The sequence below is a fragment of the Pogona vitticeps genome, chromosome 4, assembly GCF_051106095.1.
Source record: "Pogona vitticeps strain Pit_001003342236 chromosome 4, PviZW2.1, whole genome shotgun sequence".
NCBI classification, from domain to species: Eukaryota; Metazoa; Chordata; class Lepidosauria; order Squamata; family Agamidae; genus Pogona; species Pogona vitticeps.
Window position 1 is genome coordinate 120,713,483 of NC_135786.1, and position 26,000 is coordinate 120,739,482.

Sequence of the window (26,000 nt, forward strand, 5' to 3'; positions counted from 1 at the left end):
TATCAAAATAAGAACTTTAAACGTTCTAGATCTTGTACTTCTAGGGGTGACATGTGATAAGCTTGGTTATGAAAGTTCATAAAATGATTTATTGATGGGATTTGTAATCACAAAGTTAGCCAGAATGAATTCATCTTGGTTTCTGTGTGTGAGTCGAGAGTGGAAATTTCCAAAGTTGATTCCTAGTTGTGCCTCTGTACTGTCCAGCATGGCCTTATCTCGTAACATAGCAACCTGGCTAGTACAGAGTGAGTGAAGACTAAACAACCTTTTCCTTAAGCCTCATGGGAAGAAGAAAGGGAGGAGAATTCCAACAAGAGGGAAGCAAGAAGATGGATGCCAACAAGGACTTGGGATGGACTATATAATTCTAAGGACAGTAAGACTGAGCTTTTCCTAATGAGCAAACATAATTTTGGATTTCCAGAAGCCTGATGTATTGTTGTTTTTATAATGGACTATGGAATCTGCAGTTTTGCTTTAAAATGTAGATTTTGCTGAAGTTGGAGGGGAGGTCCGCCTTCCCCTTATTTTTGTTAATTAGCTGTTTTATTTTTTCATTTTTTTCTAGAGGAATTCAATCTCTTGTCAATGGGGATGGGATTGGAAATATGTAAATACGCTTTGCTATGCCTTGCTTAAACTGATTTCTCTCAGAACTATATTTTTCTAATAAAAGTAAATATGCCTAAGATCTAGAAGTTAGCTTCTTGAATAGACACAAGCTGTTATAAATAATTGGCTTATCTAAATTGATGCATTTTACAAGGCCACGTATACTTAATGCTACCAATTTGGGTCCAACTGATTTATGAGTGCTAGAAGGATGGAATTCCCTGGTACTCACGTGTGTGGCTTGGTTCTCAATGAAATCGATCAGACTTGGTACCAGAGTAAATTTTAGCTGCCCTAAGGCAAAACTTACGGACCCTGTTTTGTCTGGTAAAGGAGCGATTTACTTTGGAACCTCTCTGCCCATGGCTGAGCAATTTCTTAGGTAATTGACTTTGCTGACAGGAAGCACAGTTAAATTGTATTTTGGTTTGTGTATTTTATGTTTATGTTTGTTATAGTTATTAAAAAAAGAATTGCAACTGCTGCTCCTTTATCTTTGAAAGGTAAAAAGTGTAATACAGTGGTGCCTCGCACAACGGGCACCTCGTAGAGCGATGAATTCACTCTACGAGGCCGTTTTTGTGATAGCAAATGCGATCGCAAAACGGTGCCTGTATAGGCGGGAAATCGCAGAACGAAGGTGGGTAAGCTGCTCGCTTACCGACCTTCGCTTTGCGACCCGACAATCAGCTGTTCCGCGGCTTCAAAATGGCCGCCGGAACAGCTGAAAGGGGCCGGGGCGCAGCGTTTTCGTGCCCTTGGTAAGCAAGGGGAGCGTGCGAAAACGCTGCAGAAGCCCCGAAATGGCCGCGCGCAACCATTTCGGGGCTTCCGGCAGCATTTTCGCGCGCTCCCCTTGCTTACCAAGGGCGCGAAAATGCTGCGCCCCGGCCCCTTTCGGCTGTTCCGGCGGCCATTTTGGACCCGCCAGACAGCTGATGGCAGCCATTTTGGCATCCTCGTTGTGCGAGGGGAGGGCGCGAAAATAGCTGCCGGCCCCTGGGAAACATCGCACAACGGTGAGTATTCTATGGCATTGGAATGCATTAAACGCTGTTTAATGCGTTCCAATGCCTTTTTGTGTTCCGTAGTGCGATGTTAATCCGGTACGGATTAACCTCGCTGTGCGGGGCACCACTGTAATGGCTTCTAAAAATATGTGGAGGAAAAGGGATGAAAAATAGTAGAGTTTCTCTAGCCCCGGGAAAAATAAGCCCTTCTGCTTAGTCAGCATGCAAACAAACAACGTAAGTAGGTTAGTTTGTGAAAGAGACCCTTCTCCCCATGTGCTGAAATTTGCATCAAGATTGTTAATGGACAGCTAGTACAGTGGTGCCTCGCATAGCGACGTTAATCTGTGCAGCAAAAATCGCTGCTAAGCGAGTTCATCGCTATGCAATTTTTAAAAGCCCATAGAAACGCATTAAAACCTGTTTAATGCATTCCTATGGGCAAAAAACTGAACTTAAAGTGAAGATCCTCCATACGGCAGCCATTTTCGCTGCCTCTAAAGTGAGGAATCCATGCAAAAATGCAGCGGGCGGCCATTTTTTAAACCCAGTGGCCATTTTGGAACCGCCAATCAGCTGTTAAAAAATCATCGCTTTGTGATGATCGGTAAGCGAAACAGGGAACCGATCTTCACAAAGTGAAAAAAACGCATAGGAAACATCGCAATGCAATCACAAAAAGTTTGTTGCTATGTGGTTTCGTCACTAAACGGAGTGCCCATTAAGCGAGGCACCACTGTATTCTCATACATCCTACCAGTACAGTACTCAGAAGAGGAATAGAAAGGGAAAGGAAATACTCCAGGTGAATGACTGGCTACAAAGGTAGTATTGATGTGAGGGATTTAGTTTTTGGGATCACAGCCTAAGCTTCCTAGAAAATGGACTCCTAGCGAGAGATGGCTTTCAGCTCACAAGAACTGGGAACAATGTATTTGGCAACAGCATGAAGAACTTAATCAGGAGAGCTTTCAACTGAATTGAAATGGGGAGGGAGACACAGGCATAGAGGTAAGATCCTTACGCACAATAAGAGGAATTGGTCAAACAGTTCTAATGGGGGTCATTCATTCATTCATTCATTCAGTCAATCAATCTTTATTACGGTCATTGACCAGCATAATGGGGGTCAATAATAACATTAACATTAATAAAAATGTATATTCATAAAAATGTACAAAGAAAAGTAGGCCGCAAATCAACCAATCTCCGATGTCTATATACAAATGTTAGTAGTATGGGAAACAAACAAGAAGAACTGGAACTCTTAGCTCAGGAGAGTAAACATGACTTAATAGCAATAATTGAAACTTGGTGGGATGACTCTCATGATTGGAATACAGAAACTGAAGGATATAAATTGTTCAAAAAGAACAGAAATAGAAAGGGAGGTTAAGTATATGTCAAAAATATGTATTCCTGAACAGAAATACAGGAGATTGGCTGTTCCATTGAAAGCAACTGGATTAATGTAGTTGGGGTGAAAAACAAAAGAAACAGTAATTAGAGTCTGTTACTGATCACCCAATCAAGGAGAACATATGGATGAAACTTTTGAAAAACCAATTGCAAGGATTTCAAAGAGACACATCAGTAGTAATGGGACATTTCAAATATCCTGATACAGTGGACCCTTGACTTACAGACGGCTTGACTTACAGACTTTTTGAGTTACAGACTTCTCTGGCCGCAAAATTTAGGTTTGACTTGCAGACTGAGATTTGACTTACAGACCAGAAAAAAAACAAAATGGAACAAAAACGGCCTGTTACGGGATTAATCGGTTTTCAATGCACTGTAGGTCAATGGAGACTTGACTTACAGACTTTTTGACTTGAGAACCGCCTTCCAATACGGATTAAGTTCTCAAGTCAAGACCCCACTGTATCAGTTAGGAGGCAACTTCTGTCAGGTATGGTCCTTCCAAGAAATTCCTGGCTTGTGTGGATGATAATTTTCTCCTACAAAAATTAGAGACAGAAAGTGGAGGATTAGCTATCCTTGACTTGATTCTAAGCAGTAGAGACAACTTGGTGGAGGAATTGGCAATAAGATCTCTAGGCGAGAATAACCAAGTTCAACTATAATTTCAAAGGAAACCAAAGCTGAGTGTAGACACACATACTGTAAAGTATATGCTGGATTTTAAAAAGCCAATTTTAACAAACTCAGAACAAGAATAAGTGAAGTCCCATGGCAGGAGATCCTAACAAGAAAAGGACTCCAAGAAGAGTGGGAGCTTCTTAAAAAGGAAGTTTTAAAGACACAGAGTGAGGATACGGAACTTCTTGTGAAATATGTACTGGTTAAAGTCTCTGAGGTCCATGATGGGTCTTATACCCCCATCCTTCTTTGGAACTGCAAAGTAGCGAGAGAGAAAAAACATCACTAATGTCAGATGGTGGAATCCGAATTATGGCCCCTTTGCATAACAGGGATGAAATTTCCAGATGCAGTGGCATGGAAAAAGGGGTAGACTTGATTGTATTTGGTAAGGGGATTTGTGAGAATTTTATTCTGTATCCGTGTTGAATGATACTTAGCGACAGTGAACAAACTTTAGCAGAAATAAAAGCGGCCTTGGATTCCCTCACCTCTGGCAAGGCACCTGGGAAGGATAACATCCCTGTTGAAGTACTGAAGTGCTGTAAAGAGACCATCACCACCGAGCTGTATGAAATCTTTTGTCTTTGCTGGAGGGAAGGTGGAGAAACACAGGACATGAAAGATGCAAACATCGTCACATTGTACAAGAACAAAGGCGATAGGGGCGACTGCAATAGCTACTGTGGCATCTCTCTTCTCAGTATTGTAGGGAAGCTGCTTGCCCATCTTGTGCTGAAGAGGCTCCGGGTGCTTACAGACAGATTCTATCCAGAATCACAGTGTGGATTTTGAGCTAACTGACATGGTATTTTCCCTCAGTTACAGGAGAAATGCAGGGAACAACAACAGCCATTCTTTGTGGCCTTCATAGACCTCACATAGGCCTTTGACTTGGTTAGCAGGGATGGCCTTTTTAAAATACTTCCCAAGACTGGATGTCCACCTTGACCCCTTAACACAATCAGGTCCCTTCATGAGGAAATGAAGGGCACTGTAGTTTTTGATGGCTCAACATCAGATCTCTTTGACATCCGAAGCAGAGTGAAACAAGGCTGTGTCCTCACGCTCTGTTTGAGATCTTCTTTGCTGTCATGATGAAGCACGCTTTTGGAAGTGCAACAGAAGGTGTCTATCTGCGGACTAGATCAGATGGAAAGCTCTTTAATTTCTATAGATTGAGAGCGAAGACCAAAGTCCAGCTGAAATGCAGGCGGGACTTCATCTTTGCCGATGATGCAGCTGTTGTTGGCCATTCTGCTGAAGACCTCCAGCAACTCATGAATCGCTTTAGCAAGGTCTGCCAAGACTTTGGATTAACAATCAGCCTGAAGAAAACACAAGTCATGGGCCAGGGTGTGGACTCTACTCCCTCTATTACCATCTCCACACAAGAATTGGAGCTTGTTCATGAGTTTGTGTACCTTGGCTCAACGATCTCTGACACTCTCTCCCTAGATGTCAAGCTGGATAAATGCATTGGGAAAGCAGCTACCATGTTCTCTAGACTCACAAAGAGAGTATGGCTTAATAAGAAGCTGACGGCATATACTACAATCCAGGACTAAAGAACTTGTGTCCTGAGTACACTCCTGTACTGCCGTGAGTCCTGGACCCTTTGTGCATGGCAGGAGAGGAGGTTGAACATGTTCCATATGCGTTATCTCTGATGCATTTTTGGTATCACCTGGTTGGACTACGTTCCAAATAGTTCTAGAATGAGCTGGAATTTTTAGCATGTATACATTATTCAAACAGCGACATCTATGTTGGCTTGGGCATGTCATTAGAATGGCTGATGGTCAGATTCCAAAAGATCTCCTGTATGGAGAATTAGTGCAGGGAAATCGCCCCAGAGGGAGATCACAGCTGCGATAGAAGGATACTGTATCTGCAAGCGGGATCTGAAGGCTTTAGGAATAGACCTCAGCAGATGGGAAACTTTGACATCTGAGCGTTCAGCCTGGAGGCAGGCGGTGCATCATGGCCTCTCCCAATTTGAAGAGACCCTTGTCCAGCAGGCCGAGGCAAAGAGGGAGTCCTGAAACCAGCAAAATCAGGGAGTTGGACAGGGGACAGACTGATTTGTCTTCAGTGTGGAAGGGATTGTCACTCTTATTGGTCTTCTCAGCCACACTAGACTTTATGAGCCTATAATGTACACTAAAACACATACATGATTGGTTCAATGTTTAAAAAATGTTCTGTCCCCACTTGCCTGAAGATATCTATTATAGTGCCAGTCCCCAAGCAGTCAGCTGTGGTATCTCTCAATGATTATAGACCAGTAGCTTTAACATCTGTTATTATGAAATGTTTTGAGAGATTGGTGCTGGATTACATTACGGCTAGTCTTCCACCTTCTTTGGATCCATGGCAATTTGCATACAGGAAAAATAGATCTACTGATGATGCTGTGTCCATCGTACTCCATACTGTATTGAGCCACTTAGAACAACAGGGAACTTATGCGAGGCTGTTGTTTGTGGATTATAGCTCTGCTTTTAATACCATTCTACCAAATAGGTTGTTTTTAAAAATGATCAACCTGGGATTACCTCAGGAGATCTGCATGTGGATAAAGGATTTTCTGACAGATAGGCTACAGTCAGTAAGGATGGGATCTCACCATTCTTCTACCCTGCTACTAAGTACAGGAGTTCCCCAGGGCTGCGGATGATACGACAGTGGTGGGGCTCATAAATAAGAACAATGAGTCTGCTTATAGAAAGGAAGTACAAAGGTTGATACTTTGGTGTAAAGAAAATCATCTCACACTTAACATCAAAAAAACTAAAGAACTCATAATTGATTTTAGGAGGAAGAGAAATGTACATTTACCACTGTACATAAACGGTGAGGAAGTGGAGAGAGTTGGTAGTTTTAAATTTCTGGGTACTTACATCTCAGAGAACCTTTCATGGACTATTTATTTATTTATTTATTTATTTATTTATTTATTTATTTATTTATTTATTTATTTAATTTAATTTATATCCCGCCTATCTAGTCACTCCAGGCGGCTATAAATGCCAACATGCTAATGAAGAAGGCACAGAAGAGGCTGTATTTCCTGAGAATGCTCGGGAAGTTAAATTTATCTCAGCATTTACTTCTGTCATACTATCGTAGCACCATTGAGAGTGTCTAATCTACGGCATTCTGGCATGGTTTGGGAGTAGCTCTGTAGCGGACAAAAAAGCTCTACAGAGAACCATTAAAATTGCCCAGAATATCATCGGGCTCCAGCTACCAACCCTGGATGACATCTTCACATCCTGCTGTCTGAGGAAGTCACACAGCATCCTGAGAAACTCTTCCCATCCTGCTTATAACTTTTTTGAACTGTTACCGTCTGGCAGAAGATATAGAACAATTAAGACTCGGACCACACGTTTTTCTGAATAGTTATTATCCTAGAGCTATAATTGCACTTAATAATGAGCTTAAAGACCACCAGTAGTGAATAATTAGTTGGACTGTCTTACTTGGCCTGCGGTGTAGATGTTTGTATTTTTAGTGGGGGACTTTTAGTGGGTGGGGAGTGTTTGGGGAATGTTATGTGTGTGCATGTGTCTGGTCTCTGGGTGTCTGTGAATTTCGTTGTATGGGTATACTGTGTATATACTTACAATGACAATAACTAAATTAATTATTAATTATTAATTATTATTAATTATTATTAATTATTATTACTATTATGCTGGACATGGTTGAAATGGAAAAATTGTCATATCTTACAAAGGACAAAGCATTAACAAACTTTAAAACAACCTGGAAGGATTTATTTGACTTTTTAATAGTGGAAAAAGCAAATTATTTGCATATGTTATTCAATTTTAGAGTCTTTGATACGATATATAAATAAGGAGACTTAAAAATTCATATGCAGCAATAATGAGATGATTATTAGAAATAAATGAAGTAATTCTAAGAATGATTAAAAAAGTATGAGAAGACTCAAAATGTCACAAAGTGAAGAAATGGTAAAACTAGTCCATCAGATTGCAAAACTCTTCCTCTTTGCCTTATGTGAAATTCAATAAAATACAGAAAAAAGAGAAAGGATAGTTTCCTGCGGTCACTGAACAATGTATTGGGCTCTTCTTCCTTCCCCTAAATATACTTTTGCACACCAGGGGAGTCCCTGAGTCTTCCGATACCTCACTTTTGGGCATAGGTAGTGTCATTTTCATTGCATACCAATAGGCAGTCATACACACCTTAAGTCCAGAGCTATGAACTAATATATCCCCAAAATCGGCATATGAAGAGAGATTAAATATGAATCAACAGTTCTTCTCAATAAAATATACTACACAGGATTCCAGCCTTAGAAAGTATGTTTCCTCGGAAGCAAGAGCCATCACGTTCAACGGAGCTTATTCCCTAGTTACTATGCTTCAAGACTGAAGCCTCTAAATTAGTATGATAGAATTTAAAATCCAATCCAATAATAGGAAGGGATTTTTAAGGAGTTCACTCTGACCTACTTCCAGTTACAGGATTATAGCCCCACAGTTCGGACGCGCCTAAAAATCACTAGAAAGCACTCAAGCTCTCCGAATTCCTGTGCAATTTCCCGTCTTCACGGCAAATACACCCCCCCCCCCGGCAAAGTGCAGGCCCAACCCACACAGCGTACAGCGGCGTCTAATAATGATGGGCCACTCAAGTTGCTAGGTAACTGACCTTTGCTCTTTACGCGCAGGTGCACTGCCTTTTGGCCTCGTCCGTATGCAATCAACACGCAGAGAGCCATAGACAGACTAAAGACGCTCAGAAGCGGCGCAGGCGCAGTTGATAATACTCGTCTGGATTGAAAGCGGTTTCTTAATAAAGTTTCAACGAGAGGCAGGCGTTCTTTTCTTAACCCCGCCCCTTTTGTTTTCGGTTGGGAGGGGCGGCCAGCGAGCGTCTTAGCCACCATTCCGGGGCGACGTGCGGGGCTCTTAGAGGCGGGAATAGGGTGAGAGTTTCTGTTTTCGTTGTTGGAGCTTTATTGTTCCCCTTTCCCAGAGACGCTTGTCCGTGAGGAAGGGAAATGGTGCGCTGACTAAAGCGGGTGGACAATTCGGCGTTGCTGTCCCAAGTGAGGAAGGCCGGCCTCGGTATGTCGGGAAGCCGGCAGCCACCGCCGCAGCAGCTCCCTCCGGCCGGGCCGGGCGCTGCGGGCCTTTCCGGGTCCTCCTCCTCCTCCTCCGCCGCCTCTTCGGTCACCACTTCGGCCTCTTCGGCCGCCGCGACAGCTCCGGGCTCTTCCTCCACGTCGGTAGGGCTCGGGGCCCCCGCGCGGCCTGTCCTGGTGGCGGCGGCTGTCTCCGGATCTTCCGGCGGCGGCGGCGGAGGCCTGTCGCGGCTGGCGGGGGTGGCCCGAGTCGGTGCAGGGAGCGGCTTAGCTAACGGCGTAACCAACGGCGGCACCAGTGGCAGCAGGAAGAGGCCCCTGCTCACCCCACTTTGCAACGGTCTCCTGAACTCCTACGAGGACAAAAGCAACGACTTTGTATGGTGAGTTGAGAGGAATGGCTGGCAGGGGGAGCGGGACGACACCCCCACTTTACCTGTCTGAGAGCCACAATGGTGTCGTGTGATCATTGTGTGTGTGAGAGAGTGAAATACTTGACAAGGAGTTATATGTTTCCAGGTGTTCAAAGTGCACCTCGATTTTCTGCCTCTCTGGTTCATAGTGTGGCAGGGCTGTTGGAAGGATTATAGGAAGAAAAGTTAATGACATACATATGTATGTGAATAGTTGTTATAAATGCTAAGAATCGTTGAACCAGATTTTTCAAGTAATTTAGTGTATTTCCTATCTTGTAAGTTGGGCTGAAGAGGGAGAAAGGCTTTCCTAAGTCCATCCTGTGAGTTCATGATTGAGGTGACATTTGAAAAAGGGACTTTGCAGCCTATATGCCTGTAGCTCAATTCTATGTACCCTATATTTAAATGTATTGCATTTAGTGATATTTATTGTGGAATGTGGAAAGTGTGCAAGCATTTGAGACCTCAGGCTTGTCCAAGCTAATGACAAACAAATTATTGATTGATTGATTGATTTAATTTGTATCCTGCCCATCTGGTCTATGCAACCACTCTGAGCGGCCTCCAATATAATACAAACAGTTAATAAAAACACATAGTTACATAAATCTACAAATGAAAATGTGGAAATCAAGAAAATAGAGTAAAATAAATTAAAGAGAAATGAGAAGAGAGAATCACGTATTGACTGGAGGGAAGGCCTGAATAAACATCCATGATTTTACTTGGCTTTTAAAGATGCCCAGTGTAGGGGCCACACGAATCTCCGGAGGAAGTTTGTTCCAGAGGCGAGGAGCCACTGCCGAGAAGGCCCGATTTTGTGTCTTTTCCTTCCAGGCCTCTCTCGGCATCAGGCCCCTCAGCCTCCCCTCCTGACTTGCACGGGTGATCCGGGTAGATCTTGGTGGGAGTAGGCGTTCCTCCAAATATCAAGGTCCTAAATCGTTTAGGGCTTTATAAGTATGCATTAAAACTTTGAAGTCAATGTGGAAATGGATGGGCAGCCAATGCAATGCGGCCAGAGTAGGAGAAATATGTTGGTATTTTCTCACTCCACTAAGGAGTCTGGCCGCCGCATTCTGCACCACCTGAAGTTTCCGCATCAGCCTCAAAGGCAGCCCCACGTAGAGCACATTACAGTGGTCTAATCTTGAGATTACGAGCGCATGCACCAAGGTGGTGAGTGCCCCCCTATCAAGGTAGGGCTGCAGCTGAGCAATCTGCCAGAGATGGAAAAAGGCGATACGGACTACCGACGTCACCTGCGTTTCCATGGTGAGCGCCGGGTGCAGATGGATCCCTAAGCTGCGAACCCCACTCTTGGCGGCCAAGGTCACCCACCCCAAACAAGAGTCACCCAAGCCGCCGACCACAGGGGCACCTATCCTTAGAACCTCCGTCTTGTCCATGTTCAATCTCAGCCCATTTTCCTGCATCCATTACAGTACGGTCCCCAGGCAGCGCTGAAGGGACAGGACGGCATCACCTGCAGTTGGTGAAAAGGAGTTGTAGAGCTGGGTGTCATCAGCATATTGATGACACGATGCTACTCATCCCCTGATGACCCCACCCAGTGGTCTCATATAGATGTTAAACAGCATTGGGGAGATAATTGACCCCTGTGGAACCCCACAATTGAGACTCCACGGGGTGGAAACACTCTCCCTAAGCTGTACTCTCTGGGGACGGTCCTCCAAGAAGGAACAGAGCCAGGCAAACGCCAAGCCACCGATTCCCAACTCAGAGAGCCTCCTCAGGAGGATACCGTGGTCGACAGTATTAAAGGCCGCCGAGATGACGAGGAGGACCAACAGAGATGTTTTACCCCTGTCAGCCTCCCTCAACAGGTCATCATACAGGGCAACCAATGCTGTTTCTGTACCATGGCATGGCCTGAAGTCCGACTGAAACGGATCCAGGGCATCTGTTTCATCCAAATGAGCCTGAAGCTGGTCGGCCACCACCCTCTTGACCACTTTGCTAATGAAAGAAACATTGGTGACGGGCCTATAGTTGGCAGTTTCATCCGCCGCCATATTAACTTTCTTTCTTATGGGCCTAATGAGTGTCTCTGTGAGGGCAGAAGGAACTCTGCCCTCAAGAAAAGACCCATTTATTATTGCTGTGGCCCATTCTGTTGTTTTCGGCCTGGCTGCTTTGATTAGCCAGGCTGGGGAAGGGTCAAGGGAGGAGGAGGTGGCTCGACAGCGGTCAAGCACCTTGTCCACAGAGTCGGGCATCACAGGCTGAAAGGAATCGAAAAATAAGGTATAAGAGCATATGTTTATTGTTCACAGTGTTTATTGTTCATACAATCATAAAATCATAGAAAAGTGATGTTGGAAGGGGCCTACAAGGCCATCAAGTCCGACCACTGTTCAGTGCAGGAATACAGTGCAGGTGATTATCTATTTTTTTGAATGCCTCCAGTGTTGGAACACTCACCCACTCACTAACTGGTTCCATTGTTGTACTGCTCTAACAGTTAGAAAGTTTTTCCTGATATTCAGCCAAAATCTGGCTTCCTTTAACATGAACCCATTGTTCCATGTCCTGCTTTCTGGGATGATCGAGAACAGACCTTGCTCCTCCTCTGTATAACAGCCTTTCAAGTATTTCAAAAGTGCTATCATATTACCCTTCAGTCTTCTTTTCTCAAGGCTAAACATGCTCAATTCTTTCAGCCTTTCCTCGTAAGGCTTAGTTTCCAGCCCCCTGATCATCCTTGTCACCCTCCTCTGAACTTGTTCCAAATTGTTGGCATCCTTCTTGATGTGTGTTGTCCAGAATTGGACACAATACTCAAGGTGAGGCCTAACCAGTGCTGAATAGAGGGGGAATAGCACCTCATGGGATTTGGAAACTAATTCTATTAATGCAACCTATACTTCTATTAATGCAGCTGTTTCATGCTCATTGTTTCAGTTATCATTTACACAGTCTTAACACAGTTAAGACTGTGTTAAGGACGACTATGACTGTGCTCTAAATATTGCAACCTTTCTTAAACCAATGGTTCCCATAGCTGGGTCTGCAGATGTTCTTGGTCTAAAACTCCCAGAAGTCCTCACCACTATTGGTGCTGCCCAGGATTTCTGGGAGTTGTAGTTAACACATCTGGGGACCCAGGGTTGGGAAGCTCTGCCTTAAACCATGTAGTAAGCTCATTGACAAGGCTAGATTTGAACAGAGAATATATTACTTGGAGCTCAGACCCATAAAATTCATTCCCATATGTCTATGCCACTTGATTTTTCTGTAAATGATGATTAAGATTTGCACACATCCACTGAAAAGTATGTGTATGAGAGAAATACAGAATTCTTGATGTTATGGCTGTGATAGAACCTTCACATAAGGCAATCCTTAGTTGTTGCCCTTGTTACCTGAAAAAAGTGAATATATGAACCATGAAACAATAGAAGCATAGTTGTGAATGTTGGTAAGTACTCTTCTATCTAGGTTATGAAATATGTTCTCAATTTCATAGGATGTATTTTGCGTTTAAAATGAAGGTATATAAACTCTTCATCAACATGAATCGGTTTTCCTTTGAATGTTTCCATGTTGACACTACATACATGCTGTATGTGAATTGTCTCCACAAGCAATCTGTGAATCTGCACTCAATTTTAACTACACAGAATTAATAACTGAACAGCTGTTTCAGGACCAGAAATGCCAGACATAACCCACAGCAAGATCATGCCTTTGCATGCGGTAGACTCCCTCCTTCCTTCTTGGTGTAAACTGGGGAGGTATGGGTACAATATTAGGAAGATATCAAGACCTTAAACCAACTTAAACCAACTTATTCATTTATTCATTTTGCTTTCCTCCTACTTGCAGCAACCTTTTGATATGGGTCAGGCTGAAAAAGTTTGGTTGGGCCACAATTACCTGCTGAGTGTGAATTTCAATTGAGGGCTTCTAAGCTCTAATCCAGCTGTAATCACACTGGATTCAAAAGAGTGTGCTTCCACACTGGTTTTCTCTTTTAAAAGTTTCTGGTTTATTCATCTCTCATCTTTCTAAGTCAAGATGTGATCACTCATACCAGGCAAATGATTTGTACAATTCATAAAAAATTTCACATGTCTTGTGCAGCAGCCAAGAAATGTTAATTAACAAACTTGTATGATTGGTAGATTTCTGCCATATTCCGTAGGATGTAGCTTTCCTTCTCATATGAGTCTCAGTGCTTCAGTACCTGATGCAGAATTTTACTCTGAAGCTCCATTTCATCAGCATTAGACCAGCATATTCTTTTGAATGGAATGTGGATAAAGTTTTACTCCCCTTTTAAAAAAAAATCTGGGGCAGATAAAATGATGTAAGTCTTTTAATTAAAGTGCAGATTAGATTAACCTTTTAAATAAGCCCCTAAACATTTCTAGCATGCACAAAACATTATCTATTGCATGCTGAGTCACAGAAGTCTGTATGCAGCAAATAATCTTTACAGATATTTCTTAACTTGAGGCAGTTTGTCTCCAAGAGTTACACCATTTGTGTTATGATAGTTTATCTAGGCTCGAGGGTTTTGGTCTATGAGCAAATATGGCATAATGCAGTGGTCCTCAACCTTAGGCCTCCAGATGCTCTTGGACTTCAACTCCCAGAAATCCTGGCCAGAAGACGTGGTGGTGTAGGCTTCTGGGAGTTGTAGTCCAAGAACATATGGAGGCCCAAGGTTGGAGATCACTGGCATAGTGGATAAAGAGTTTGGTCTAGCACAGCGATGGTAAACCTATGCCATGCATGCAACAGCTGGCACGCAGAGCCCTCTTTGCGGACACATGAGCCATAAGTTGCCGGATCGCTATTCCCCTCCCCCCCCGCAGCTAAACCTGAGGAGGCAGCTGCAGCCATGGTGCTGGCACCCAGACAGATGGTGGGCCAGGATCCGGAGCAGCTGGCACTGGCGGCGGATCCAGAGTGGGGGCTCAAGGTACCTCTGTGCCTGGGATTCCCTTTTCTGCTGCCACTTCCTCTTCTGCCACTTCCCCTTCTGCTGCTTCCCCACCCGCCAGTCCCCCCCCCCTCCAGTTTGGGCACTCGGGCCCAAAAAGGTTTGCTGTCACTGGTCTAGGACATAGGAGACCTAGGCTCAAATCCCCACTTGGTCATGGAAACTCCTTGTGGGATGAAACATCTCACTTACCTTGAAAACCTTATTGAGGTTGCCGTAAGTTAGAAGTGACTTCATTGCACATAACAGCAAATAACTTTGGTCGAAGGAGGTAAATTGCATTAAATACCTAAGTAGAGCTGTACTAAGTGTGGAGGAGAGACTTTTCTTCCTTTAGCACTCTTGATTTAGATGTACTCCATCATTCTTTCACTAGATTGCTAACCCGTGACTTTAATTTCCTGATTATATGTGGCTACAAGTTTAGTGTTTTAAATGCAGAACAGAAGTAGACTCATCTGTGATGGTAATTGGGAATTACAGAACTAAGAGTTTGCATTTGTTCAGATTCATATAAAATATATATGGAGTCTTCTGAATGTGCCTTTAGCCTTCTCCAGCTAGAGAATCAACTTCATTCTGATATTGGACTAAGAAATTGTAATATTTGTTTTTAAAGTCTTTTGTCTTAGGACTACTGTTCAAGCATTTTTTTGTTTCTACTCTGTAATTTTCCCTGTATTCCTTGTGTCTGCTTTACTGAGAAGTTAAACTATATCTCTTATACTTTGATTGGACCAAGACTATTTATCACCATACATGTGTTAATCTGTTTAATACTACAAGATGTCCTGGATATTTGTCAACAACTGTTAAACAACCAGTCGAGACCATTGCTTGCTAGAATCTTTTGCATTTCCATTTCCAGTCTATCTTCAGATCAGCATGTGTATGATGAGTCTGTTTCTGCCAACTGAGGCTATACACAGTGTATTTGGTGAAGGGAGATGTGGTCTATGAAAAAGTACAGTATGTTGAATAAAACTTCAACATGCTGCAAGATTCTCTGTTGCTTGAGAAGCCCTTTACAATTTAGGACTTGGCAACAATAGCAGCTCCCCTCTCTCCCCCTTTTTTGGTCTGCCCTTACATTAAGACTGTTACTGAAGATTCTCCTTTGGGACTTAAAGCAAATTGTAAATTGGTGTCAGCCAAGAAGAATGCTTTTTCAATTGTGGAGCATCATTTATGAAAAGTTGTCATCAGGTTTGCTGATGGTGATTCTTAATTTGTTTTGGTGAGATAAGTATTGATTTTTGTTATCCAAGGCCACCCATGTTAATTTTATCTGATTGACTGTTTTTGCATTTCTAATACTTGATAACTATTGTTTCGGTTTGCGCTGTTTTAATTCAGTACAGTATAGTTAAAACAAATAGTTTGTACTCAGTAAAATATCTGTTTACTTTACATCACTTGTAAATGGTGCTCATTTGTATCTGTCATTCAGACTTTCCTGATCTCACAACCTCCAGAGGTTCAGGAAAAAAAAGGCCATGTGATCTCTTTAAAAAACTGCATAGCAGTACAAATGCAGAAGCAGGTGATACCTTTATTGGAGCACTGAAAAAATTAAGTAGACATCTAGCTTTTAATGGTTATCCATCTTCCTTAGGCTGTCTCCCAAAGTTCCATGGTGTAGTTGTTAATGGCTTAAGAAAATTTTGCTTGACATTACAATGACTCTGCCATAAAACTTTGGGACAGAGACTGAGAAAAATGGATTGTGATCGAAAGCTATATACAGTAGGACCCTGTGTCCATGGGATCAATAGCCACGACTTTACTTATCGAAGATCAGAAAATATTAAATATATATATATATATAAAAAAAGAATTCAGGAAAAATATTTTCACATGTATTATCAGAACCGGCCTCTCTCTCTAGAGCAGGGGTGTCCTACCTTTCACCTTCCTTGGGCCACATTAGAAGATGAAAATTTGGTTTGGGCTGCACATAAAACTAACAGTAACGATATCTGATCATCCAAAAAACCCGGGGCGAGAGGTTTAAAAGTTTGCAAGACAGCTCTTCGTACCCCCTTTTCACACGTTTTTTCTGTTCTGAAACTGTCATCATGACTCACACCAAAAGTAATGCTTTTGCCTTGGTTTGCCTTCATGATACAGAGGCATGCATCCCTAAATAATGTTTAAAACATGCTTCACTTGCAGGCACGCAAAATGCAATGTCCCCGAGTTAGAAAACGCCCCTTTGGTCGCATGGGCCAACCCTGCTTGAAGACTTGTGCCCACTCCTAAAGGTAAACACAGCCACCGAAAGCCCCTCACCAGCTCCAGCCCCCTCGCTGGAGCGAGGGAGGGGGCGTGCGCTCAAGCACAGAGGAGGGAGGCAGTTGTCCTTTCACATGAATGAAGCAGCTCTCGTTGCCTCGCCGCTGCGTCCCCTCAGTCCGCGCAGCCCGTGAGCCTGCCTCATGTCGACCCCTCTCACTGCCGCCGCCCCCTGAGCCGCCTTAGCCTCCACCTGTCCCAAAGCCAACCTCGACTCAAGGCAGGCCAAGCTCGGCTGCGCCAGGGCAGGCCAGGCCAAGATGCCGCTGGTGGCCCGTCACGTCCGTGTCTCCTGTCAGGAGAGGGTCCTCTTTGAGTGTCGCTTGCCTTTCCTTTTTTTTTTTTGTAATTTTTTTCTCGCCCCTTCGCTGCGTTCCTTGGCTGGAGCCCTCAAGGCCCAGCGGGGACAAGATGCTGCCGTCCAAGTCCTGTAACATCGCGATCCTGGGCTACCGGAGTGTCGGTGAATCCCTCTGTGAGGCGAGGAAAGACGAGCCCGGGAGGAGGGGGTTGGGAAAGCGGCAGTGGCGGCGTGAGGGAAGGGAAGGTGAGCGCCCCTCAGGCGCAGGGGAGCTGCTCATTCCCTTGCCCCTCAGACACCCGTGGGGCCTCTGCTGCCACCTCTTCCTCTCTGAGGACTGGCCCAGCCCGACGCCCGAGGTGGTTGCTGCTTCCAGCCAGCCCCAGGGGTGGCATCGAGGGCGCGGAAGGAGAGCAACTGGGGCAGGCCCTGTCTGCCGGTGGGAAGGAGTCGGGGCCCTCTGGCTGCCCTGTTCCCCATTTCCTTCCTTTTGTCTCTCCTCCCCTCCTCCCCAACATATAACGTTTGGGGGGAAGTGGCGTGTGGGTTCCTCGTGCTTGTTCGTGTCTCGCGTGAGGTTTCGGGCCCTGAGGTCAAATCCATGGCACAGGTTTTGCGGCTGCTCCTTGGACTCTTCCTCCACCCACACGCTTCGCAGCAACTGGGTTGTGGGTTTATTCTTTTAAAATAAAAAATTGCCCTGGGCTGTATTACGAGCCAACCTGGGCCGCATGCGGCCCATGGCCGCGGGTTGGACAAGCCTGCTCTAGAGAGAGCCGGAAACTGTGCTATGAATTCTTGCTAGTGAAGAATGCCAGTGCCCAGTCCTGGTAATGCATGCAAAAATATTTTTCTGTTTTTTTCCTTTTACCCATCTGTCTGTCTAGTGTTAGCTGTTATCCATGGTTTTCAGTATCTGCGGTGGGGCTTGGGACTAATACCAAGCGAATATGGGGGTCCTACTGTCCTTGATTTGTCCCTGCATTTGTATTATCCTCCATATATGTTGGATTATAACTTCTATCATCCATATTCAGTGTGGATGATATAGTCCAACACATATGTGGACACCAGAGTCGGGGTGGTGACTTAACTGGAAGGTTTCATTAATGTGGAATAGCACACAAACTTACATAATGGAAGACTAGTAACAAATTAAGAGATCTCAGCCAAGGGAGCACACAGTTGCTTTTCTTGTGCTTTCCCAGAACTGATATTCTAAAAGGCTGTTCTTTTATTTTATTTTTTAAACTTTTTTTAGTGCAGCTGAAATAGTCACGCTTTACACTTTTATTTATAAATTTAACTTTATTGAGTTAAAACAGTGGAGAACAAAACAATATTTGTTTCAACCTGTTGTATCTATCCAGGGGCCTGGTTATATGAAAACAGTGGTACCCCACATGACGACGATAATCCGTTCCATAGAAATCGCTGTCTTGTGAAAACATCGTCTTGTGAAAACCGTTTCCCCATTGAAATACATTGAAGCCCATTTAATGCATTCCAATGGGGAAAAATCGTCATCTTTTTTCAAAGATCGCCCATAGGGAAGCCATTTTACGAAGCACCGTTCAGCTATTAAAATGGCTGTCCTGGGAAGCATCAGTCCCAAAAAGACCTGTTTTGCAGAGCACTGATCAGTGCCAAAATCGTCGTCTTGCGAGAAATGGTTTGCGAGGCACAGACCCAAACATTGTCCAGCGAAAAATGCCCATTGGAAACACTGTTTTGCGAATCGCTATAGCGATCGCAAAACCTCATTGTCATGCGGATTCGTTGTTTTGCGAGGTCTAGCGCAGTGATTCTTAACCTTTGTTACTCGGATGTTTTTGAACTGCAACTCCCAGAAACCCCAGCTAGCACAGTTGGTGGTGAAGGCTTCTGGGAATTGGAGTCCAAAACTCCTGAGTAACCCAAGGTTAAGAACCAGTGGTCTAGCGGGGCACCACTTTTAGATTGGAGCAGATTGCTTACTATTTACCTTGTTGCTGCCTTCCCTCCAGCCCCTGGATTTTTTTCAGGGCTTTTGGAACCTAGCTAAGAAGAAAGTGATTTTGGGAAGTAAGGCTATGAGGAATAGGAAAGATACAGCATTCCAAGCGTTACGTTTTGTCTTTTAAAACTAGTTGTACCTCAATTCCTGTTATACAAGACTGGGACAAAATCTACCTTTTAAAAAGGTGCTTGTTATCACATCTCTTCTGGCCTTTTGGAATATGACTTCGTAATCTGGCAGGATAAAGCACCTAATTGACAGCTGTAAATAACTTAATGTTGATTTGATCTATCTTTATATTAGTCTTGTGAGTACAGACAGGTGATACATGAGTAGTAAAAGGATACTTCTCTCTTATACCATTAAAACACATACATATTTATTATGATTATATTTTCCATTAGGGTTGGCAAAGTTAGAAAATGAGGGTGCTCTCTTAACACTTGTAAAGAGACCAGGTAGACTGACAGAAAACAAGAAAGCTGGCTGTTTCTAGCCTTCAAACTGTTTAGCCAGTTTGCTCCATCTGACCTCCACTTATCACTCTTAATGAATAAAATGTAGGCCAATATTTTTATTTTTATTTTTCTGCAGCCTAGTAACCCCTGGCAGAACTCACAAGAATGGTAGGGAATTCCTGTTGTCTGCCACATTTTTTAAAAATTTGCTGAAAACTAGTCAGATTCCTTTGTATGTGTCAAAAGGGATGTGGCGGCGCTGCGGGCTAAACCTCAGAAGCCTGTGCTGCAGGGTCAGAAGACCAAGCAGTCGTAAGATCAAATCCATGCGACGGAGTGAGCTCCCGTCGCTTGTCCCAGCTCCCGCCAACCTAGCGGTTCGAAAGCATGCAAATGCAAGTAGATAAATAGGGACCACTTCGGTGGGAAGGTAACAGTGTTCCGTGTCTAAGTCCCACTGGCCATGTGAACATGGAAGATTGTCTTCGGACAAACGCTGGCTCTATGGCTTGGAAATGGGGATGAGCACCACCCCCTAGAGTTGAACACGACTGGACAAAAATTGTCAAGAGGAACCTTGACCTTTACCTTTTAGTCAGATTCCTTTGTATGTGTTACCTTCATTAAGCATTAGTTTGAATCGGTCACTTTGCTGAAGCTGAGGAGATCTATGACTGGCAGGGAGACTAAGCAGTTCTGAGTCTGATCAGCACCTGTCTGGAATCTCCTGCATTGTGCCTGGAGTTCTGACATAGAAGAAATATAAAAATACTACTTGGGGTGATGCTTCTACAGTGGACCCTCTACTTAAGGAATTAATCCGTATTGGAATGGTGGCTGCAAGTTGAAAAGTCTGTAGGTCGAATCTCCATTGCCCTACAATGCATTGAAAACTGATTAATCCCATAACCAGCGGTTTTTATTCTATTTTTGTTCCATTTTGGGTTTTTTCTGGTCTGTGAGTCGATTCTCCAGCTGCAAGTCGAATTTAAATTTTGCAGCCAGAGAAGTCTGTAACTCGAAAAGTCTGTAAGTCGAGCCATCTGTAAGTCGAGGGTCCACTGTATATCTGTGTTCTCCAACATGTGGCTTCTTGTAAGGATCAAATTGTAAAAAAGGAAAAAGAGACCTATATGTATATGTGGTGGACTTGTGAAGTAAGAAAGAAAGAATGGACACTGATTTTTAAAGAAATTAGAGAAATTATTGTATGTGATATTCAGATATCACCAGTCATCGCCCTCCTAAATAAAATGAAGAATGACCATTTTAAAAAGAACAGAAAGAGCTCATTTTTATAATGGTGACAGTAGCAAGATTAATATTTGCAAAGAATTGGGAAGGTGACAAATTAATCTGAAAGACTGGTATAAAGAAATGTGGAGCTTAGCAATCAATGATAAGTTAACATGTAAAATGAAAATAAAAAGAGGAACGGCAAAGTCTAATGATTTCAAAGATGTATGGAATTTATACTGGGAATATGTCTTTTTGGAAGGGAAAGGTTATAGACCAGTAGAAGAAGCAATGTCTTTTTGGATAAGTATGGGGTGAAAAGTTGTAAAAAGATATTATTGCTTACTTAGTCCTGAGGGTGAAGGTGGCACAGGTGGGGAAGGTTCAATGTGTATTGTATGTAATTTTATTTAATATGTACTTATGTTATTTGTTATTTTCTTTTAATAAAAAAATGTTAAAAGAGTAAGTATCGAACTGCTGTTTAAAGCTGGATTGGTGGGCTTGACAGGCTCTCTTTCACAAGACTTCTTCACAGATTGTTGGGTTTCTCTTCACCTCTTTTCTCCTTGCTCATTTTAGTCTCACACATGATATGCTGCTGCTTTGTGAGGAATTCTGTTTCTTTTTTTAACAGCATAGTTCTGGCTCCATGACAATATGATGGTGGGCTAAATGCTCAGGTGCTTTCTTGCTTGTACTTATATTCTGAGTTTCTAGATTGGGATGGGCAACAGCCTTCCAGCATTTAATACCACAACCATGTGTTAAAAAAACTATTTGTTCAGAGTCCCCTTGTGCCTTCTAGGGCCCATGTCATGCAGCTTTACATATTTTACTCCCTCACCTCAACTATAGCTCCTGTACACCCCTAAATATTTTGTGTTTTAAAAATTGGCCACTAGAGAATAAGAGGGGGCTTTTCCAGATTTTTTTAAAAATTCAATTTTAAAATAAAACGTATTTTAGGAGTTTGACTCCTCACTGGGGGTAGGAAATGGGAGCAATTGCAGCTCTTCAAGATCCAGAGATGGAAGAGAGCTTTTAAACTTTTAAAGATTGTACATTGTTCTTTTAGGCACTATAGTGGTGCCTCGATTTACAAACGTCCCTACTTACGACCATTTTGAGTTATGACCAGCTTTGGCTGCAAAAGTTTGCTTCTACTTGCGACCAGAGCTTCCACTTACGAACAGAAAAAGACAGGGAAAAAAAGGTGGGAAATTCAGATTTCTCACTGTAGATGGTGAAGAGGATGCTTCTTTGTAGCTCTTTCGCCCCAGCAGTTAGAGAGTGTGCATTGGAGTAGGCTTGGGACTGCCTCCTTCTGCATTTGAGTGAGCGTACGTGTGTGTTTGCAGGGAGGCTTTGGGCTGCCTGGTAAGGTGAGGTGCTGTTTTCTGCTTTTTAAAAACTGTTCTGGGTGTTTTTGGAGCATGTTTTTGAGCTGGGGGGTTATTTTTCTGTGCTGTGATGGGTCTTGGGTTTTTTTGTTTTTTTGTTTCCCCCATTTCCAATGGGTCTTGGGGTTTTTGTTGCTTTTTAGGTTTTTCCCCCCATTTCCAATGGGTCTTTGGGGATTTGTTTTTTGGCTTGTTGCAGTGTTCTGTCCCCACTTGCCTGAAGACATCTATTATAGTGCCAATCCCGAAGCAGTCAGCTGTGGTATCTCTCAATGATTATAGACCAGTAGCTTTAACATCTGTTATTATGAAATGTTTTGAGAGATTGGTGCTGGATTACATTACAGCTAGTCTTCCACCTTCTTTGGATCCATGGCAATTTGCATACAGGAGAAATAGATCTACTGATGATGCTGTGTCCATCGTACTCCATACTGTATTGAGCCACTTAGAACAACAGGTAACTTATGCGAGGCTGTTGTTTGTGGATTATAGCTCTGCTTTTAATACCATTCTACCAAATAGGTTGTTTTTAAAAATGATCAACCTGGGATTACCTCAGGAGATCTGCATGTGGATAAAGGATTTTTTGACAGATAGGCCACAGTCAGTAAGGATGGGATCTCACCATTCTTCTACCCTGGTACTAAGTACAGGAGTTCCCCAGGGCTGCGTGCTAAGTCCCTTCCTGTATTCCCTGTACACACATGATTGCACCCCACTGTATAACACCAATGCAATTATTAAATTTGCGGATGATACGACAGTGGTGGGACTCATAAATAAGAACATGAGTCTGCTTATAGAAAGGAAGTACAAAGATTGATACTATGGTGTAAAGAAAATCATCTCACACTTAACATCAAAAAAACTAAAGAATTCATAATTGATTTTAGGAGGAAGAGAAATGTACATTTAGCACTGTACATAAACGGTGAGGAAGTGGAGAGAGTTGGTAGTTTTAAATTTCTGGGTACTTACATCTCAGAGGACCTCTCATGGACTATAAATGCCAACATGCTAATAAAGAAGGCACAGAAGAGGCTGTATTTCCTGAGAATGCTCGGGAAGTTAAATTTATCACAGCATTTACTTCTGTCCTACTATCGTAGCATCATTGAGAGTGTCCTAACCTATGGCATTCTGGCATGGTTTGGGAGTAGCTCTGTAGGGGACAAAAAAGCTCTACAGAGAACCATTAAAATTGCCCAGAATATCATTGGGCTCCAGCTACCAACCCTGGATGACATCTTCACATCCTGCTGTCTGAGGAAGTTACACAGCATCCTGAGAGACTCTTCCCATCCTGCTTATAACTTTTTTGAACTGTTACCGTCTGGCAGAAGATATAGAACAATTAAGACTCGGACCACACGTTTTCTGAATAGTTTTTATCCTAGAGCTATAATTGCACTTAATAATGAGCTTAAAGACCACCAGTAGTGAATAATTAGTTGGACTGTGTTACTTGGCCTGAGGTGTGAATGTTTGTATTTTTAGTGGGGGACTTTTAGTGGTGGGAGTGTTTGGGGAATGTTATGTGTGTGCATGTGTCTGGTCTCTGGGTGTCTGTGAATTTCGTTGTATGGGTATACTGTGTATATACTTACAATGACAATAAATAATAATAATAATAATAATAATAATAATAATTATTATTATTATTATTATTGTTGTTGTTGTTGTTGTTGTTGTTATTGTTACTGTTACTGTTACTGTTACTGTTATTGTGTTGTTGTTGTTGTTGTTGTTGTTGTTATTATTATTATTATTATTATTATTATTATTATTATTATTATTATTATTATTATTATTATTATTATTATTATTATTATTATTATTATTATTTCCAATGGGTCTTGGGGGGTTTGGTTACTTTTCCACCCAATTCTGATGCATCCTGCATGCTTCCCTTGCTTTTTCCTCTGTTTTCTTTGCATTTCTGATCTGCTCCGTTTGTTTTCTATGCATTTCCAATGGCTCTTGCATGCTTGATTGCTTTTCTCCCCCCCCCCCTTCGGCCGGAGGGGATTAATTGCGTTTCCAATGAGTCTTGCAGTGATTTTTCTTTTGGGTGATTTTTTTCTTCGGCCGGAATGGATTAATTGCATTTCTGTACATTCCTGTGGGAAATGGTCCTTCGACTTACAACCTTTTCGAGTTACGTCCATCTTCTGGAACTGATTATGGTCATAAGTCAAGGCACGACTGTATCTTTATAGATGTATAATAATATGCCATCAAGTCAATTCTGACATGGTAATCCTTTTCAGGGTTTTCTAAGTAGAGAATATCCAGAAATGGTTCACCATTCCTTTCTTCTGGAGGTGTCCTAGGTCTGTGCAGTTTGCCCGTGGCTATACAGGCTGGCTCTGTTTGCAGGAGACACAGTGGGGAATCAAACCCTCAACCTCTGGCTCCGCAGCTAGATGCCTAAACCACTGAGTTAGCAGCATAACAACAAAGAGTATATCAAGGCAGTATATCAATCTTTGATGATTCTGGAGTCATATTTGATGCCATGAAAAGGTCCATGGAATTTCCCTGATGTAGATGAATTTTGAATATTGTGTTCCTAGCCCTTTTAAGATTTGTATGCAAATGTAGCAGTCAAAGGATAATAGGATAGGCCTTTTTATGGATCAGTACTGTTTGAATAACAGAAAGTAGAGATCAGGAATAAATGGACTGTTCTTATAAGAAAGGATTGTAAGAAGTGAGGTGTCTCAAAGGTCTCCGTTGGGATAAGTTCTTTTTAACTTGGTGGTTAGCAGTCTAAACCTGTGTGATTAGTGGTGTGGCTAAACTTGGTGATATGTTATTGGGTGTAGCTCCCAACCCATGTCTAAATGTACATACATCCTATGAGTACATGTGAAAAACTACTGTTAACCTTGGTGGTTGCATGTCCTAGCAGACTGCTTTCAGAAAACCGTATTCTTTGAAAATGATTTATTAGAGAGTTTTTACTGAACGCACAAAAATCAGAATACACAATAATTGCATTGATGAATAATATACATGACAGAGCTTATAACAGAGACTTACTTTGCTAGTACAGGATAAAATTCTAGTACATATTGAACTGTGACAAGTGGGTACGGCAGCCGGGGGGGGGGTGAGTGGTAAAGGCGGGAAAGAGATGAGGCGAATCTTCTTCAAAATCAACAAGTTTATTTGAATAAGTATTTAACTCAACTGGATCAAATGGATCCCTCAAAACATCGTCCGATAACAAATGGTATCTTTTGGGGCGTCGCGTTTCCCCATTCCCATCGATGTCTACCAGGGGGCCGGGCCAAAGCGCTCCCGATCTGTCATCGGCCGTAGCGGGGTGCTCCTTACCACGCATACAGTCCCACAACAAGGGTGGCGGGCCCAGTCTCCCTCCAGAGGCTTCTGCTGGAACTCTGGGCCTGGTCTGATCACCTTCCGGCCACCAAGGAAATTCCGGGGGTACACTGACACGATCCATTCCAATGGATCGTACACACGGCCGCTACTGCCCGGGGGCAAGGGTTCTGGGAGTATACCCCTTCCTTGCCTCAAGTTGGGAAATTCTCGTGGAAGGCCTGGTGTGCCTTTGCTCTCGAGCATGGGTTCGGTCTGAACCCCTCGGTTCACATAACCTCCTAGTGCTCCTTCTCCCAGCCAACTGAAAACCCGCGCGTTTCCCTCCTCCTTTTCATCCTCCCACATGATCAGATCAAACTCCACCCCCTCTTCATCAGCCAAACAGACTTCGGTAGACTTCCTCTTCGTTCCCTCATCCTGATCTATTTCAACCAAGACGCCCTCCATGCAGCCACTCTCCTCTGTCTGTGCTTTTTCTTCGGAGGATGGCACACTCAGACTCACTCCTTCACATGAACATGAAACACAATTAAATAATGTTCCCTAAATAAGGCTCCATTCAGAGTTGGAAAATTGCTCGGATGAGGGAAGCTCACTGTAATAGTAAAAGCTATGAAGCGTCTGAGCACAGGCCAGTGGCAGAGCTTGAACAAATTGTACAGTGGTGCCTCTCTTAACGATGTTAATTGGTTAAAAAAAACACGCATCGC

At 43.0% G+C, this 26,000-nt stretch overlaps 1 protein-coding gene and 1 long non-coding RNA gene across 7 annotated transcripts in view; one reads left to right on the forward strand and one right to left on the reverse strand.

Annotated features, from left to right (window-relative positions):
- Positions 1-8,552, reverse strand: part of LOC140706764 (uncharacterized) — a 125,382-nt gene extending 116,830 nt beyond the window's left edge. Inside the window, exon 1 of the long non-coding RNA XR_012086612.2 lies at positions 8,421-8,552. This is a non-coding gene — a long non-coding RNA (uncharacterized LOC140706764). The remainder of the gene's footprint in view (positions 1-8,420) is intronic.
- The window catches only part of COP1 (COP1 E3 ubiquitin ligase), a 333,778-nt gene continuing 313,280 nt past the window's right edge, over positions 5,503-26,000 (forward strand). For all 6 annotated transcript variants that reach the window (XM_072998208.2, XM_072998210.2, XM_020813947.3 and 3 more), the window contains exon 1: positions 5,503-9,239. In XM_072998208.2, coding sequence (XP_072854309.2) covers positions 8,842-9,239 — 398 coding nt within the window. In that variant the 5' untranslated portion in view covers positions 5,503-8,841. The remainder of the gene's footprint in view (positions 9,240-26,000) is intronic.